Consider the following 17,794-nt stretch of genomic DNA (forward strand, 5'->3'; position numbering starts at 1 on the left):
AAATCTCAGATCTAATGAGCACATCACTTTCCCCACATCTTGCTGACTAAAACCAGCCATTCTATAAAGACACCTTCTATGTTCATTAAGAGATCTTTCAAGTGTACTGAGAAAACCAAGAATGTTCCGGAAATATTACTTTAATATCCATAAGAGACAAAATTTCTTTCATATAATGAACAAATTGGCAACTTCTTAAGATGCATTAAGAAGATATGACTTTGTAGAGTATGAGTTTAACATAGTTTTTGTATCAATCAGCATTTTTAAAAAAGCATGTAAACCACCAAAGTAAATTGCCTGAAACAAATTAAAAAAAACCCCACTATTTATTAATCCTTCTGAAGTAGATAAAATAAGATTGCATTTAATTACAGCACTTTATAACATCCTTAGGGGAATATGTGCTTAAATTTTCCTATGATGGACGTATTACATTTGCAACTTAACTAAGAAAAGTCTACCTGGGCCTACATAACATATGTGCAGATACATACAATTTCTTCTCAGTTTTCATAGAAACATGAATGGCAGAAGACACCCGAATTTAATACTAGGCCTATCTCTGACTAAATTCTAAGCAACCTCTCAAATCTCTATTACAAGAGATAGGTTTTAACTTCAGAACTATTACTGTGAAAAATCATTGTTATTTCTTTTTTTCATGATAACTTTCCATCGACAAACTCAGAAGTTCGTCTGAAATAAAAAGATATGGAGATTTAACCACAGGGAAGCTGCCAAGGGAGGTTCTGAGACAATTCAACAAATGTCAACAGAGCCACCGATCACACCCCATGTAGGTATGCCCTGGAGACAGAATGATGACCTCTGTCCTTAAGGAAAAAGCCACTAGGTTACAATGCATTTACCTGAGTTATTATACTTCCCAAGGAGTTAAGACTTCTAAATTCCAACTTTATTTCAGATTCAACATATATAATAAATTGCTCAAATTGATGTTTGAAAAAAAAGAAATATTTTATCATAGTTAACTTTCAATGTATAAAAATTCTGACTATAGATCTATTTATTCAAACACTGCTTTACATATTGTGCTAGTGTTTAAGATAAAAAAAACTAACAAACAGATAAGATCCCTGTTCCATGAAGCTTGGTCTAACAAGAGAGACAGGCCAGCAAATAAATAATTACACAAATAATCACATTACTATCACCTAAGTACTTGAAGGAAAAGTACAGTAAGCAAAAAGAAAAAAAAAAAAAAAAAAAAAAGAGGTAACCTGACCCCAATATAGCCAAGAACCAGCTCACATCTACAAATGAGCTGGTTCACAATTCAGTCCACGGCCCGATCTAGTCCCCCTGCCTGACCCCTCTGGATAATCAGGGAAGGCCTTCCTGAGAAAGTGACCTCTGAGGTGACAGGGAGCAGGAGTCAGCAGGATGAGCCGAAGGAAAGGAACAGAGTCACCAGGAAGGCCAAGTGCCAAAGGCCTGAGGCCTCCTGGGGAAACTATGCTAATTTCTTACCAAAGACTGAAATTTAAAAGCAGTGCATCTTTCATATTTAAGAAATTTTCTTTCCTGCTTAAGCAATCTAAGTCAAAACAGCTCTTACTACTTACGGCTTTGTATTCCAGCTCTGATAAAAGTCTGAAATGCTCTTTCCCCATTAATAGCAGCTTCCTCCTTCCTGTGATTGGACTCATTTCCAGGTGAGTAAAATAAAATGCTATGAATAATAATCCGAAACTACTCAAACCAAAGAATAACTTCCATTTATTCTTCTTTATACTTTCTTTAAATAGCTCCTTCTTGTTAGGAGGAAGTGCCTGCCACCATTTCCTTATACCCCTAGAGCAAAAAGAAAAGTTCAAAGTTCTGATGATCTTCCCAGCACAAATGCGTACACTAGAATTTCACATCCTCAAACATTTGAAATTTTATTTTTTAGTTTTTTAGGGGTTTTATTTATTTATTTATTTGGAGACAGAGTCTCACTTTGTCATCCTCAGTAGAGTGCTGTGGCATCATAGATCACAACAACCTCCAACTCTTGGGCTCAAGCGATCCTCTTGCCTCAGCCTCCCAACTAGCTGGGACTACCGGCGCCCAGCTATTTTTAGAGATGGGGTCTCACTCTGGCTCAGGCTGGTCTTGAACCTGTGAGCTCAGACAATCTACCTGTCTCAGCCTCCCAAGTGTTAGGATTACAGGCATGAGCCACTGAGCCCAGCCCTTAGATTTTTTTTTTTTTAATTTATAAAATTCTTCCTATCAACTATATGGAGCTACAGTAAACAGTTCTAATGCTGATTTCAATTTTCTTCTTCTAAGTATAAACCCTAAATGAGCTATTTTACTACAACTGTAGCTCTTTAACTACACTAGTTAACATTTATTGGCTATTGGGCGGCGCCTGTGGCTCAGCGGGTAGGGCGCCGGTCCCATATGCCGGAGGTGGCGGGTTCAAACCCAGCCCCGGCCAAATTAAAAAAAAAAAAAAACATTTATTGGCTATTTAACACATGCAAGGTACTCTGATAATTGTTACATATATACCATCTCATTTAATCTTCATAATGACCCTGTAACAGAAGAAAAAATTGATACAGAGAAGTTAAAGCAACTTGTGCAAGGTTAGAGCTAATAAGAGGAAAATTAGGCAAGGAAGGCAAATGACAGTCCAGACTCTGACCACTTAATCACTTCGTTGGGATAAATGACCTAAACAAACAGGAGTTACAGTACAATAAATCTATACCCTTAACCGCTACTCTTCCCTCTGCTCCTCAGACTGCCAGCACAATCTGCCAGTGCTTCAGCAAAGTACAAGGGAAACTACCTCAGCATTGATTTTGGAAATAAACAGTGCTCAGTAGCAGAAACTCCACTATCCTCTTTATAACATGAGGAAGGAGAGGTAATCGGAAGATCATAAGCACTGTAAATAAGAAAACGGGAAAGTTGATGGAAAACCATCTAAGGAGGCCCACTTCCTTCCGGGCAACAATATTCTCTACTGCTCAGCAGTGTTCAGAAACATTCTGATAACGAGCCATGTTTCCAATATCGGGACAAAAATTTTTCCTTGATAGTTCAAACCACAGCAGAAATTCAACATTATACGTGTATGCATCACTCCTTTGACAAGACTTTATTTTACAGAATATCGTCTTAAAAGTTATGTTAATTTTGTTAAGTCGTACACCTGAAATGGTTTTAGACAGAATGTTTCAACCTAAGGAACATAAACCAAACTATGAAATATATAAGACTTATTTCCTATTTAAGACTTTATAACATTATTTATTTAAAATATATGTAAGACATATTCTAAAAGAAAATTTAGATAACTTACTGTAGTAACAAACACATGAAGGTTAAAAATAAATAATTTAAAAGGATGAGAACACATCAGAAATTGGAAAGGGCTATTACCCCAAGAACCTGGGGTGAGTTGCTGCTTTTAAGTGATAGCCCATCTAACGGTACCTTTCCAGGTGCCAGCACCAAATCACGCAGAACACAATAAATTATACAGTAGAAGCTCTCAATTTTTGATCAAAAGCACGAAAGCACAAAAAAGGGTAGAAGGGACTTCATAGTTAGCAAACTCAGAGTTTTATGAGGAGACAATGATTAGCTTTCTTCAATCTTCATGAAACAAGTAACAGAAAAAAATAGTTAAAGTACTATTTAGCTGTGAAGATACTGATTATTATAAAGGACCACTGAAAGAAAATGAAGATTCGTTGGAAATAAAATAGAAAAGTAAGTGTTAATGTTTTAGGAGTTAACTAGGAATGAGCCCATTCTCATATAAGCAAAGCTCCTCAGTTTCACAATTTGCTGCTTACGCTACACAAACTGGAAAGGAAAGTTTGCCAACACTGTTCTCATTCGTGAGTCATAACCAACACTTCTGATTCTTCTTATAAATATCTTTTTTAAGTGTTCATAAAATATGTAAGAAAAACTTTTTAAAGATCATACATCTCTATACCACGAATTAACATGCAGTAAATTATTCCAAGATTACTAAATTATACATGACAAAATTGGGCAAGACCTCCTGGAACTTCATTTTGAGATATTAAACAGGGGGTGGAAGGGAATCTGACAAGGTTTCTTTAAGAGTATTGTTTTACAAACAAAAGTTTAATTTTAAAAAGCCAATACAAGTTAATACAAAATGTCAATGCAATATTAATAAAAATTAATACAGAAGTTTACTTTTTAAAAAGTATTTTACCTCCCTACAATGATTGCAAGTAGCTTCTGCACTGGTTTAAGGATAATCAGCAGGAGAGGAACTGGAGCGGCTTGAACCCGTAGAGAAGTGTGGAAACACCGGCTCGCTCTCCCGGGACAGCAGCTGAGAGGACGCAAAACTGAAAGGGCAGGAGCTACGGTCACTTCTTTCATCAGCTGTCTCGAGGAAGAGTCCTTCCACGCAGCACCTCTTCTGGTGGTCATCCAGAGTTTCTTACTTTTGCCACTCAAAAGGCCCTCGATCCTTTTGTTATTCAAAGTCCTATAAAATGTAAAGTTTCCAGGCAGAAAAGTCGACCTCTTGCTCTGACTCACTCCCAGTCCCTGATACTTAGTTATTATATGATTAAATGGTACTTGAGGCCGGCTTGGTGAGGTCACTGCTAACGTGTTGCATTTTCTCCAGTTAGCTAGTGAATCAAGTCGGAAGGAAACACGGTTTCTAGCAGCAGACTGCAGTCCACAGATGAAGCTCATCTTTCTTTCACTTGATTATCTGGAACACAAAAAAAATAAGCTATAAATATTGGTGCAAAATATTTACTTACCGAACTGGGAAAATAACACTGATTAAATGAGTGTGTCAGTTCTTCCTGTTTCAGTCTCATTCACCTGAGGCCTCTCCTCATTCCCTACAGCGATGCCTTTCAGCAACACAAACCAGAGAAGCGTATGTAATATTACTTTGACTCTACTACGCGTAATTTAGAAACTTAAATTTCCTTCATTTCACTTCTAATTAAGGGGAGTCTATTTCTAACAACAAATTATTTGGGAAATAATGGATGAGATGTTATAAAAACAACCATAAAACATTACCAGTCTGCAGTAACTGGGGAGAAGTGTGTAAAGGAAGGGTAAAATCTAACTTGTAAAACACGCTGGACGTTAGGCAATGACAATGTCCTGAAAGATGAGGAATGAAATGAAACAACTGCCCCAGCTTATTACCTGCTCTAGGCCTCAGTATAGACAAGGTAAATCTCGGTGGAGGCTAATGATCGCCCTAAACTGAAGAGATAAAGCTGGGAGTTCAGGCAGACCGAGAGCTCACAGGGCCAAGTATAAGAGAAGGCAGAGTTGCACAGAGAACGCACTCCAGAGACCCACGGAGACTCCTCCTGAGCTGCGGAGCTGAGTCCTACCAGGACACATGTGCAAGAAAACCCCCTTGGAGCTAGGAAAGAACCACCTGAAAAGACTAAAGGGAACCAGACACGGGCCAGGTACAGGGCCTATTCCCACCCACCAAAGTGGAAACCTCACGATTCACCAGTAATAGAGTACACCGAAGGTTCTGCCTCAGTATTGGAGAAAAATTAGTCCTAGACCAAAAGCTGCTCTGGCCCAACCTAACAAAGATTAAAAGCAACACCCAGAGAGATTAAAATGCTTCTGAGTGACAGCTCCATCCCAGAAAAAAAAAGCTCAAAAACAGTTGTGAGAACACAAAAATATCCAGCACTTAACCAGGTACAATTTACAACGAAAAATTGACAAGCAGGCAAGAAGCAGGGTATGTGATCCATAATTAGAAGGAATATCAGTTGGAAACTACGTCCTCAAGGACAGCATTAGCAGACAAGGAGATGAAAGCAGGTATGATAACTATATACCACATGTTCAAGAAGCAAAAGGAAAACTGGAGCATGGTGTGTAGAGACAAGCAGTGTGTATCTTTAAAAGATCTACACTGAGCTTCTTTTTTTTTTGCAGTTTTTGGCCGGGGCTGGGTTTGAACCCACCACCTCCGGCATATGGGCCGGCGCCCTACTCCTTTGAGCCACAGGCACCACCCGATCTACACTGAACTTCTAAACAAGAAAACATCATGCTTGAGGGAAAAAATGTACTGGAGAGTAACAGCAAATTAGACACTGTAGAAATAAAGATTTGTGACCTTGAAAACAAAATCAATAGAGACCATCTAAAATGAGGAAAATGAAAAAAAATGCCCAGACCCTCACTGAAGTATGGAGTAACTTCAAATGGCCTAATACCCACCTAACTGAAGTGCCCAAAAAGTGAGGGGAAGTAGACAAACAAAAATACTTGAAACAGTGGCTGGAAATTTCCCAAACGTGATAAAACTAGAAGCCCACAAATTCAAGAAATGTTAACAAATCCCACACTAAAAAAAAAAAAAGTACTGCAAGACACATCACAACTTCTTAAAACCAACGGAAAAGAAAACCTTCAACATAACATCTTAGATGAATTGCACAAATCCCTGAAAAAAACACCACAGCTCATCAACAAGAAACAATCTGAAGAGCCCTGTAACTAGTTTTTAATCAAATCTGTAACTTATAAACCTTTCCACAAGGAAAGCTCCAGGCCCAAATGGCTTCAATGCAGAAGTCTACCAAACATTTAAAGAATTAATACTAATTCTGTACAAATTCTTCCAGGAAATTGAAAAGTGAAGAATAGTTTGTAACTCAGTCCGTAAGACCAGCATTATCACCAAAAAATAGCCGGGCGTTGTGGCGGGCGCCTGTAGTCCCAGCTACTCAGGAGGCTGAGGCAAGTGAATCGCTTAAGCCCAGGAGTTGGAGGTTGCTGTGAGCTGGGTGAGGCCACGGCACTCTACTGAGGGCCATAAAGTGAGACTCTGTCTCTACAAAAAATAAAAAAAAAACCAGAAAGTTACATTATAAGGAAACTATAGAATAGGCATGTCCAACCTTTCGGCTTCCCTGGGCAATACTGGAAAAAAAGAAGAGTCGTCTTGGGCCACACCTTAAACATACAAACACTAACTAAAGCTGATGAGTGAGAAACAAAGGTCTGTGCATAATTTTCATGATATCCGGCACCACAGATAAGCAAAAAAAGTCCTCACATAGTAATTCTAAATATGCAGCAAACCAGTCAGACAGCCTGTGACATTCACCAAGCAGGTCCCAAGTTTGCGATCCCTAATACAGAAAAGGTACATGTCCAAGTAATAAAACATCTTTGGTTTTTTAAAATATATTAGAAAAGTAAAAGAAAAGTGGACAAAATAAAACTAGTAGAGTATCTGACAAATGTAAATGCATTTGAGAAACTGATGCTTCAGTATCTGGTTCCATGAAAGTAGTCACCATTCTTGGTTCTTTCTTCAGGAGCTCATTAGATACTTTGGTTCTATTTTTACTCCTAATGTGCTTCATTCTTGAAAACAGCTGCTTACAAATGGAGGAGGCATGATTGTGGAGTGAGGGATATTTGTCTCTGGGAAGGTAGGATCTACAAAAGTCCAGTAAAGAGACATAATCAACATTTTTCTGTAAGCCGAATGTCAGATTGCGGCTCTATGCATTCCATTTGAAATTGGCAGGCAATATATTTAAGTTGACTGGAAATGGAGTCCCAAAAGCACCAAAACACTGATTATTTTCCCAGAAACCCTGAAATCTGTTTTCAAATTCTTGTATCAAACTGAAAAGCAAGGCTGCATATGTTTCACTAGTCACAGGTCTGTGTTTAACCAGTGTGTCAAAATACATAAAATTGTTTGCCTTAATTTGAGTTTGCCATAATTTTAGTTTTTTTTTTTTTTTTTTTTTTGTAGAGACAGAGTCGCACTGTACCGCCCTGGGTAGAGTGCCGTGGCGTCACACGGCTCACAGCAACCTCTAATTCTTGGGCTTACGCGATTCTCCTGCCTCAGCCTCCCGAGCAGCTGGGACTACAGGCACCCGCCACAACGCCCGGCTATTTTTTTTTTTGTTGCAGTTTGGCCGGGGCCAGGTTTGAACCCTCCACCCTCGGCATATGGGGCCGGCGCCCTACTCGCTGAGCCCCAGGCGCCGCCCTAATTTTAGTTTTATATGAAAAGCTGTCATGGTTTAAAATATTGTACTGATAGGGTGGCTTTCACCTTGGAGGTGTAAGTTTAACTCATTAAAATGAGTGGTCAAATCCACTAAAAATTCTAGATCTGTAAGCCGGTTTTCAATGTCAAGTTCTGGCACAATTCTGGTTTTTGATACCATAAGCAATTTGATAACTTGTTGCAAATCATAAGATAATTTCAACATTTGGCCATAACCTAGCCATCTTACTTTCTAAAAGTAAACAATGTTGCCATCATCAGCATCAATACTTTAAAGGAGTTCCTGGAATTGGAGATGGGATTGGAATTGGAATTGGAACTGGAATTGGAATTGGAATCCCTTGGCCCTTATGAAATTCAGTCTTGATGATCTAAAAGACATGATCCATTTTAAAGCTTTTGTGCATAAATTTTCTTTTTATTTTTTTGCATAAATTTTCTTGATGTACTACGCAATGATACTTCATCAAACACTGAGGTTGGGGCAGCTATTACATCATCTTCTATTAAGTGTACAAGTCTTTCTCTTTTACCTACCATCAATAGGGCAGCATCAGTAATTCTATCAGATATGTTGACAACGGACAAAGAAAAATGATTAACCTTTTTTTATTGCTTCATATAAATCTTTTGATTTAGCCTCTTCTTGGTCAATATGGCTAATGAAAACGGCCAAGGGAGCCGTATCCGTAGCATCAATGCTGTCATTCATTCTCAAAGCATGAAATTTAAAATCAGCAGCTTTACTCTCCAAATTTCTTTTGATAGATTTTCCAATTTCTTCAATTCGCTTGGCTATAGTCTGGTGAGACAAACTGATTTTAGAAACATCCACCCTTTTTTCAGGGCAAATTATATCTGCCACACTTTCCATACACAGTTTGATGCTGCAAACTCACCATCAGTAAATGGTTTTGAGAGGGCTGAATCCTGGCCACCCGAGAAGCCTGGTTTTGAGATATACATATATTTGTTTGTTTGTTTGCTTGCTTGTTTGTTTTGCTATTAGATATGCTACCACATAACTAGCTTTTACAATGGAATCCATCGGAGTTATAAGTTTAAAAAAATTTTGTTGAGAAGACAGACCTTTTCAGTTCTGCTATTTTGTTCTTACAACACAATCCTTCATACACATTAAATATGGCAGCATATTTTTGTACATAATACCTTTTCAAATTACAGTCTCTGAAAATATGTACAAATTCCCTACATATTTAACAGCGTGCCTTACTTTTTGCCTCAACAAAAAAGTAGTCATCTATAAGTTTCATTGAAGAATCTTCCTCCATCCATAATTTTTCTTTTTGGGGATTCTGTTTCCTTTTGAGACGCAGAAGCCATGATGGGATTAAAATAATAATAGATAGGGCGGCACCTGTGGCTCAGTCAGTAGGGTGCCGGCCCCATATACCGAGGGTGGCAGGTTCAAACCCGGCCCTGGCTGAACTGCAACCAAAAAATAATAGCTGGGCGTTGTGGCAGGCGCCTGTAGTCCCAGCTACTCGGGAGGCTGAGGCAAGAGAATCGCTTAAGCCCAAGAGTTGGAGGTTGCTTTGATCTGTGTGAGGCCATGGCACTCTACCGAGGGCCATAAAGTGAAACTCTGTCTCTACAAAAAAATAATAATAATAGATAAGGGACTGATTCACTTTTATTATAAAAATTAACTGACAGGAAAACAGAAAGCATAGTCTGGACCTTTCCACATCTCGGCTGCCAGTGCAGGGCCAGGCGGAAGGCTGATTATAAAGTATGGCGGGCAATGTTTGAGGTGCTGCCAAGGTGTGGAAGTACCTTAATAATCAAATAAGAATGTGTTCCTAGGCTGAGCACAATGGTTCATGCCCGTAATCCCAGCACTTGGGAGTCCGAGGTGGGTGGAGTACCTGAGCTCACAAGTTCGAGACCAGCCTGAGCCAGAGCGAGAGCGAGACCCCGTCTCTAAAAAACATAGCCAGGCTGTGTGACGGGTGCCAGTAGTCCCAGCTACTAGGGAAGCTGAAGCAGGAGGATCACTTGAGTCAAAGAGTTGGAGGTTGCTGTGAGCTAAGATGCCATGGCACTCTACCCAGGGTGACCAAGGGAGATTCTGTCTCAAGAAAAAAAAAAAAACAATGTGTTCCTGTTTTCTAAATAACATTTAACACCTAACATTGCAACAGTAGGTTGAAATATTATTGGTAATTGCTGCCTCACTGAGGTGCCACAAGCACATGTAACATCTGATGGTGTCGATTCAACTGTTGGCACTTGGAGTAGCAATGAAACTAATTTTATGGTTGGGGGTCTCCACAACATGAGGAACTGCATTAAAGGGTCACAGAGTTAGGAAGGGTGAGAACCACTGGTCTAGTGGGAGGAGGGGGGAGGGCAAGCTGGGGAGGAGGAAGGAATGGCATCCAGACTAGAAAGAAACATGTCAAACTGTATTTCTAGATAATGTGATCATCTACACAAAAAAACCAAAGGAAGCTACCAAAAAACTACTAGAATTAAGGTGTTTATTAAGGTAGCAAGATACAAGATCAACACACACAAACCATTTTATTTCTATACGCTAGCAAGCGGTACAGGCCAGACCTTCCTCCCTCTTCCCCCAAAAGTACATACTTATTTAAGCTCTATAATATAAACTGCAGAAAATGCAAAATATATCCACGGTGAAAGTGGCTGTTTAGGGAGGGGGAGGTATAAAGGGGGATGAGGAGGACCACAAAGAGCTGGGAGTAACAAACATGCACATTCACTATCTTGATGAGAAGTAAAATGTAACTTACGAAATGTACGGAACCTTAGGAAATAAAGGGGAAATGATCCCTGAGAGATGAGAAACAAGCAAACTGGGAGCCTGTCACAATACGAGTATCTGCTGGCTTCACAGATGTACACATGTCAAAACTTTAAATACGTATTTTGTTGCATAACAATGATACACTAATTAGACTATGTTTTAAAACTACTAAGAAGAGTGAGGTGTGATGGCAGGTGCGACCTGTCATGCTGGCTGTTCTGGAGGCCGAGGCTGGAGGATCTCTTGCGCCCCGGCCTTACAAGCCAAGCCAGCAGGCGACCAAGGGAGAGACCTAAGACCCTGGTCTTTAAAACAAAACACGTAACAATCACATGCAATGTGCAAACTCTGACTGGATCCTGGTTTGTAAGAAAAAAGAAGTCGGCTTTAGAAGACAACTGCAACTCTTGGGGAAATCTGAATATGGATTTGCTTTCAGGTTATTTTATGTAATTATGACTGATTTTCCTAGGTAATAATAAGATTGTGGTTTCTTGGTAAGTAGTTTATTACTGAGATACTTGCTGAAGTGTCCATTAATAACTAATAAAACTTACTTTCAAATTGTGTAGCAAGTGTGTGCATACACACACACGCAATGTAAATTTTTTTCTCAAATGTTTTGAATGTTTCAAAATCTTCATAGTAAAAGTTGGAAAAAAATAGGTAAAACTCAATCTAGGCTAATACGATAATATCTAAAAAGACTTTTCAAAACTACCAGTTTTAATAAATAGTATTATCTATGTATCAAATGATTTGAAAATTACTCAAATATATTTTTATGTAGTTTATACATTATGCCCTTATTAACATATGTGAATAAAAGACAGGCTAAATAAAAATTAAGCCCAATCTAACCCTTTTTGAATTACTACTGATTTTAAATTAATAGAGTCCAGGTTGATAACTTGTATTATTAACAAGATTCTTTCTAGTTTTTTTCTTTTTTGAACCAAGCTGGAAAATGGTAAAACAATTTAACGCTGGAAACCACTTCAAAATTCGTAGTTGAGTGACTAGTAAGGCTCTTCATTACCTAGTGGTAAGAAAGTTACAGATACGGCATAAAAATATAGTCCTGCACTCACAGAGGTTACAATCCAGTTGAGGAGACAAAAATGAACCTAGGTAAGACTATTAGGGGTTAATGAAATACAGTTCCTTATAAAGTGCTATGTAGTATATGATTTTTTTTTTTAAAAAGGATATCCATATGTAGCAGAATACGGTTAAGAAAGAAACAATTATTTTCTATGCCATTTGGGCAGATGCAGAAAAATGAACTGACACAACTGTTTTAAATGGGAAAGTGTATTTAAGTTTTAAATATATAAAGTCTAAATTCTTCTCCTAGAAGTTAAAGTATAAAAACAACACAAACCCATTTTCTTTCCTTTACAGCAAATGTGAAGATTTCCTGTAGAAGATAAGCTTGGGACACTTGCCCATCACATCCCCTTTTTACCAGTGCATCCTACATCCTCGACTTAGGGGATGGGCTCAGAGGGCCCGTCTGTCCCCAGCAAAGGGTATCTGATACTGAAAAGATTTTAGGTAAGACTACTATCTGGCACAGGAATATGATGGCAAGTATGAGTTGGGGTTACAGCAGGTGCTAAGGCAAAATAAAGCAATGGCAAGTAAGAACCGCCAATCAAAAGTTTTGCAAAAGCAGCAGATGTACAGAAAAGATAATGGACCCTGTATATTAACACAAAAGAAGATAAATGAGAGAGCATGGAGGGGAAGGAAGGGGGAAAGGAGGCGGAAGAGAGGTAGAGAGACTGAGCCTTTGCTGGTTCCCAAGAGACTATTGTCCTTCCTACCTTTAATAGAGCTTTATGAGCCTTTATTCCTAAAATAATTCCCTTTCCTCAATGAGTTTCTGTACCTTGCAATTAAATGATCTCTAAGATGTTTACTTGGTATAAAACAGTTACACATTTGTTTATATACAAATTGATAACATTTTAGTATTATACACATTGTTTATTGGAGCTAGCTGAGAGTTCCTTCTTTATTTTGTAAAACTAAATTTACCGATTTTCAACATTGAATCAGGTACAGAAAATAATGGATTGTCTCTATGGTGATGTTAGCATCCAAAAGATCTCAGGCCACATTCAATTCAGGCGGTCACGTCAACGCCGCTGCCCTAGTGTCCCAGTCCTGCCCTTCCTGGGTTCTGTGGCCTTAGGGCTTTGATTACGGTACATCCCCTAATCACTACCAGCCCCTTCCCCTTCCCCTTCATGCCCAACCCAGACAAAGCTAACATCTTTCTAAACATACGACCACACAACAGGATCCTTCCACCACTTTTTTTTTAGAGATGGGGTCTCACTGCATTGCACAGGACGGAGTGCAGTGGCTATTCACAGGCTCAGTCCCACCACACTACCGATCAGCTCCACTCCCAACCTGGGCTGGCTCACCCCTCCTTCTCCCAGGAGGTCTCCACACTGATGTGGATCTTAGTGCAGAGTCCCTTGGCATGGTTTACTAGAGCCCAGAACTGCTGCACTCAACTGATCCTTCTTCCTCAGTCTCCCAAATAGCTGGGACAACATGCCCAGGCCACTGCACCTGGCCCCACAAGGTACACAAAGTTCTACTTTGCTGACTACCTCGGAGTCATTCAGAATACGGAGATGTGTCATAACAAAGGGATACGTGCATTTTAAAAATAACAACAATAAATGCCACCTTCCGATGCTGTATAGCAGGGTGACAAACTCAAACATCTAAAGCAGCAGGGTGCAACACAACTTTCCCCAAGGCAGAAATGCTCTGTATCTGTGCTATCTAATAAAGTAGCCCTTCCATGGAGCTACTAAGCATCTGAGGAACAGAATTCTTAAATAACAGCCACAGGTGATCAGGAGACTGTGTTGGGCAGCACAGGTTTGTAGGGTCCAGGCAGGTAAACATCAGCAAAGTCATACTGATGCGATTGCAGATTCATGCCAATATAAAGGAGGTGTAATATACTGGGGATAATGGAATTTGGGCTAAGTCTGGCCAAATGTATCAACACCTTCCAGGAAAACCAGAAATCACATTTTATGTGATATTTACCAATTTGAAAATGTTGTCAAGCAATTTAAAAAATTTTAACCACCTTGACCAAACATTTACAATTTTCTTTTTTTTTTTTTTTTGTAGAGACAGAGTCTCACTGTACCGCCCTCGGGTAGAGTGCCGTGGCGTCACACGGCTCACAGCAACCTCTAACTCTTGGGCTTATGCGATTCTCTTGCCTCAGCCTCCAGAGCAGCTGGGACTGCAGGCGTCCGCCACAATGCCCGGCTATTTTTTTGTTTGTTTTTGTTGCAGTTTGGCCGAGGGTGGGTTTGAACCCGCCATCTTCGGCATATGGGGCCAGCGCCCTACTCACTGAGCCACAGGTGCCGCCCAACATTTACAATTTTTTTTTTTTATGTTTGACCTCTGAATTGTATCGTTCACTCATTCTGTCTAGACACCACTCTGGATGTTTGGGATACTGCAAAGAACAAAACAGGCAAAAACCCCTTCCCAATGTGCAAAAATGGCAATGATAAAATATGCTAGTTATACCCAAAAATAAGTCTTACTTATTCGTAAGTAGTAAGGGGTGGCAGGACAGTGCTTACAAGGATGCCAGGATGGTGCAAAAGTCATTGTGGTTTTTGCCTTGTGGAAATTTGCCATCTGATACTGGAATACGTTCGTAAATAAACGTGGCTATGTTACACATCATTTTAATGCACATGTCTTGCTTTATGCTTTTTTGCTAATGACATATTACTTGCTGTTTATTTTATATTTATTTTGGACTACGGAAATGATGTTAGACAAAAAGCGAATTCACATGATTTTTTCTTATTCGAGTCCAGAATGAGTCCCAAAGCAGCAGAACATATTTCAACATCAACAACACACTGGGCCTAGGAACTGCTAACAAATGCACAGCGCAGTGGGGTTCAAGAAGTTTTGCAAAGGAGACAAGAGCCAGGAAGATGAGAAGCACAGAGGCCGCCGTAGAAGTTGACAAGGACCAACTGACAGCGATCATCTAAGCTGATCCTCTCACAACTACAGAAGTTGCCAAAGAGCTCAATATCATGGTTGATCAGTCTATGGTCACTCGGCATTTCTAGCAAATTGGAAAAGTGAAAAAGCTTGATAAGTGGGTGTGGGTGTCTCATAGAAAACTGATAGAAAACCAGAGCAATCATCGTTTTCAAGGATCTTCTCTTACTCTACCCGACAATGAGCCACTTCTCAATCGGATTGTGACATGCAAGGAAAACTGGATTTCATAGGACAGTTGGCAATGACCAACCAGCTCAGTGGCTGGACCAACAGGAACCTCCACAGCATTCCCAAAGCCAAACTTGCAGCAAAAAAAGGTCATGGTCACTGAACAGTGGTCTGCTGCGGGTCTGATCCAGTACAGCTTTCTGAATCACAGCGAAACCTTCACATCTGAGAAGTCTGATCAGCAAATCAATGAGATATACCAAAAAGTGCAACATTTGCAGCCAGCATCAGTCACCAGAAAGGGCCCAGTTCTTCTCCACGGTAACACCCAACCACACATCACACAACCAACGCTTCAAAAGTTGAATGAATTGGGCTGTGTATGAGGTTTTGCCTTATCCGTGGCAATGACCTGACCTCTCACCAACCACCTACCACTACTTCAAGCACCTCCACAACTTTTTGCAGGAAAAACCTTCCACAACCAGAAGGATGTACAAAATGCTTTCCAAGAGTTGGGGAAATCCCAAGCATGGTTTTTATGTTACAGGAAGAAACAAACTTATTTCTCATTGGCAACAACGTGTTGATTGTAATTATTCCTATTCTGATTAATAAACATGTGTCTAAGCCTAGTTATAATGATTTAAAATTCATGACCCCAAAGCGCAATTACTTTTGTACCAACCTGACAGTATTTCCATTGTACATTTTGTATTACTTTTGTAAACCCCTAGAGAGTTATTTTTGTGATATCAGCCTTGTTTTTTCTACCAATCTTGATAAATTCCTTCATATGGTGGATGAGGTCCTCCCACTACTTCCCCAGGCACCTTCGCCAACCCTCCTTCACCAATTCGTAAGTTCCAGATCACCTCATTTACTTCCACCCTTCAGAAAACAAAGCTCTCGTTTCTGTGCCTATATACATCTACTCACACTGCTTAGCTCTGCTCATATGACAAGCAAACCCCTGCTCAGCGCTCATGACTTGTGTGAAAAGTCTAAAAAATCTGACACAGAAGAGATAACCGAATGACCCAAACACTATACTTACATAGTTAAAATAATTATCATTTATATCACTGACAACCAAGTGTCATTTAGAATAGAAATAGTGTCTGATATTTTGTATTCCCTGGTTTATCTTTAAGAAAGGGTAAAGAATGAGGGAAGAAATCCATTTATGTATTTTCAAGGAGCCAATCAAGGCTACATAGCACAGCAAGAAAAAAAAAAATCAGGGCTGACACAATCTCTTGAAAGAACTGCAGCAGGTCAACAAACATAGCTGGCGGACTTCTAGAATTACAAAATTAATGATGTGAGAAAATTAAACAATTTGGATTGTTAGCCTCTAAGAACATTTCAGATCCTTAATTCTTTAAGTGCCATAGCAGAATGGCAAGAGAAGCCCTCACTGGCACTCACAGCTGAAGCCTAGAAGACAGTTTCAACAACTCTTGCTGAAAATGACTATTTCTTCTCTAGTTTCTATGGTAACAGCTGTCGGATTGGCAAAAATAGGACATATACTTTAAAATAATCATTCAAGCAAAATACACACATGATGGAAGGCTTTAAGGAAGAATTGGAAGGCAGCACTCTGGGTTCTTAAGCTTCCAAATGTCAGACTCCACCCCTTCACCCTGGCTGCGAAGGACGGATAGGAACCTAAAGCCTTTTAGTGACGGTTGCCTGGCCTCCACCAACCCCTGAATTCCAAATGAGGGATTTTCATCTCCTTGGACTAAGATTTCTTGTTGAGGACTGCATGGCTCAATAAAACTACTGCTCCATTTTACACAACGGGCGACTTTCGAATAGTATAAACAGAGAGCTTTGCAGACAAGGCAGCACATGAAATTCCTGCTTTGCATTGCCGAGTTCAGGCAGGAGAACTTCTCCTTTTCTTTTTGAGAATGAGGCGGTAGAAGAGATGGACTCCCGCAGGCCTGACGCCGCTGGCAGCGGTTCTTCCCGGAGGAAGGTGCCAGGGGGAGTCCGCGAGGAACTCTGCCCGGGAAAGGCGCCGCCCGCGGGAAGCGAGGCCGGGGCCCGGGAGGGGAGACCCCGCCGCGCGGCCGCCGCGCCCACGGCCGCCTCCCCGCACCTGCCGCGCGCGAAGCAGCGCCCCCGCCCCGCCCCTCACCCCGGCGCCCCCGGCGTTCTGCCCCAGCAACTCCAGCACTCCGCCCCCTCCCCTCGGCCAGGCCCGACTCGGAAAAAAGAGGGCAAAGTGTCACCGTGAGGACAGACTAGCCGGGCAAGGGCGACGACTCCAGCGACCCCCAACTATGCGCACGCGCGCACTCCGCCAAGCCCCGCCCCCTCACTTCCTGCCCTCTTCCCGCCCCGGGCGCCTTTGGCTCCGCCCACGCCGGGCAGTCCACGCAGCCTCCCCGGAGACTTCCTCCCCGAGGCCCCGGGCCCTGCACGGTCTGTGGCGTTGTAGCGCCGCCGTGTGGCGGGAGGAGGACATGGCCCTGAGCTGGGGAGCAGCTTAACTGGGTCCTTGGTACTTGGCTGAGTGGAGTCTTCTAAAAAGAATCATCAGGCAAGGCTGTGCCCGCTGTGGACCGTGGGGCAGAACCGGCCGAAAGGTAGGAGGCTCGAGGGCTGCCAAAAAACTAAGACCTCCTGGTTCTGAAGCTCCCTCACAGAAGTAGTTTACAGGAATGTGGGAACGC

The 17,794-nt window shown here is 40.9% G+C and overlaps 1 protein-coding gene across 6 annotated transcripts in view; it reads right to left on the bottom strand.

Moving 5' to 3' along the window:
• Positions 1-17,428, bottom strand: part of OMA1 (OMA1 zinc metallopeptidase) — a 67,491-nt gene extending 50,063 nt beyond the window's left edge. The window contains exons 1-6 of one of the 6 annotated variants that reach the window (XM_053576755.1): positions 17,351-17,368; positions 12,241-12,398; positions 8,962-9,009; positions 8,666-8,864; positions 4,220-4,735; positions 1,590-1,818 (exon numbers count right to left, since the gene is read on the bottom strand). In XM_053576755.1, coding sequence (XP_053432730.1) covers positions 1,590-1,818; positions 4,220-4,716 — 726 coding nt within the window. In that variant the 5' untranslated portion in view covers positions 4,717-4,735; positions 8,666-8,864; positions 8,962-9,009; positions 12,241-12,398; positions 17,351-17,368. Of the gene's footprint in view, positions 1-1,589; positions 1,819-4,219; positions 4,736-8,665; positions 8,865-8,961; positions 9,010-12,240; positions 12,399-16,671; positions 17,111-17,350 lie in introns of those variants that run through there. The other 5 variants (XM_053576757.1, XM_053576759.1, XM_053576756.1 and 2 more) reach the window with 5 other exon arrangements.
• Between the last annotated feature and the right edge of the window lie 366 nt (positions 17,429-17,794).

Source organism: Nycticebus coucang, chromosome 22 (genome assembly GCF_027406575.1).
Source record: "Nycticebus coucang isolate mNycCou1 chromosome 22, mNycCou1.pri, whole genome shotgun sequence".
NCBI lineage: Eukaryota > Metazoa > Chordata > Mammalia > Primates > Lorisidae > Nycticebus > Nycticebus coucang.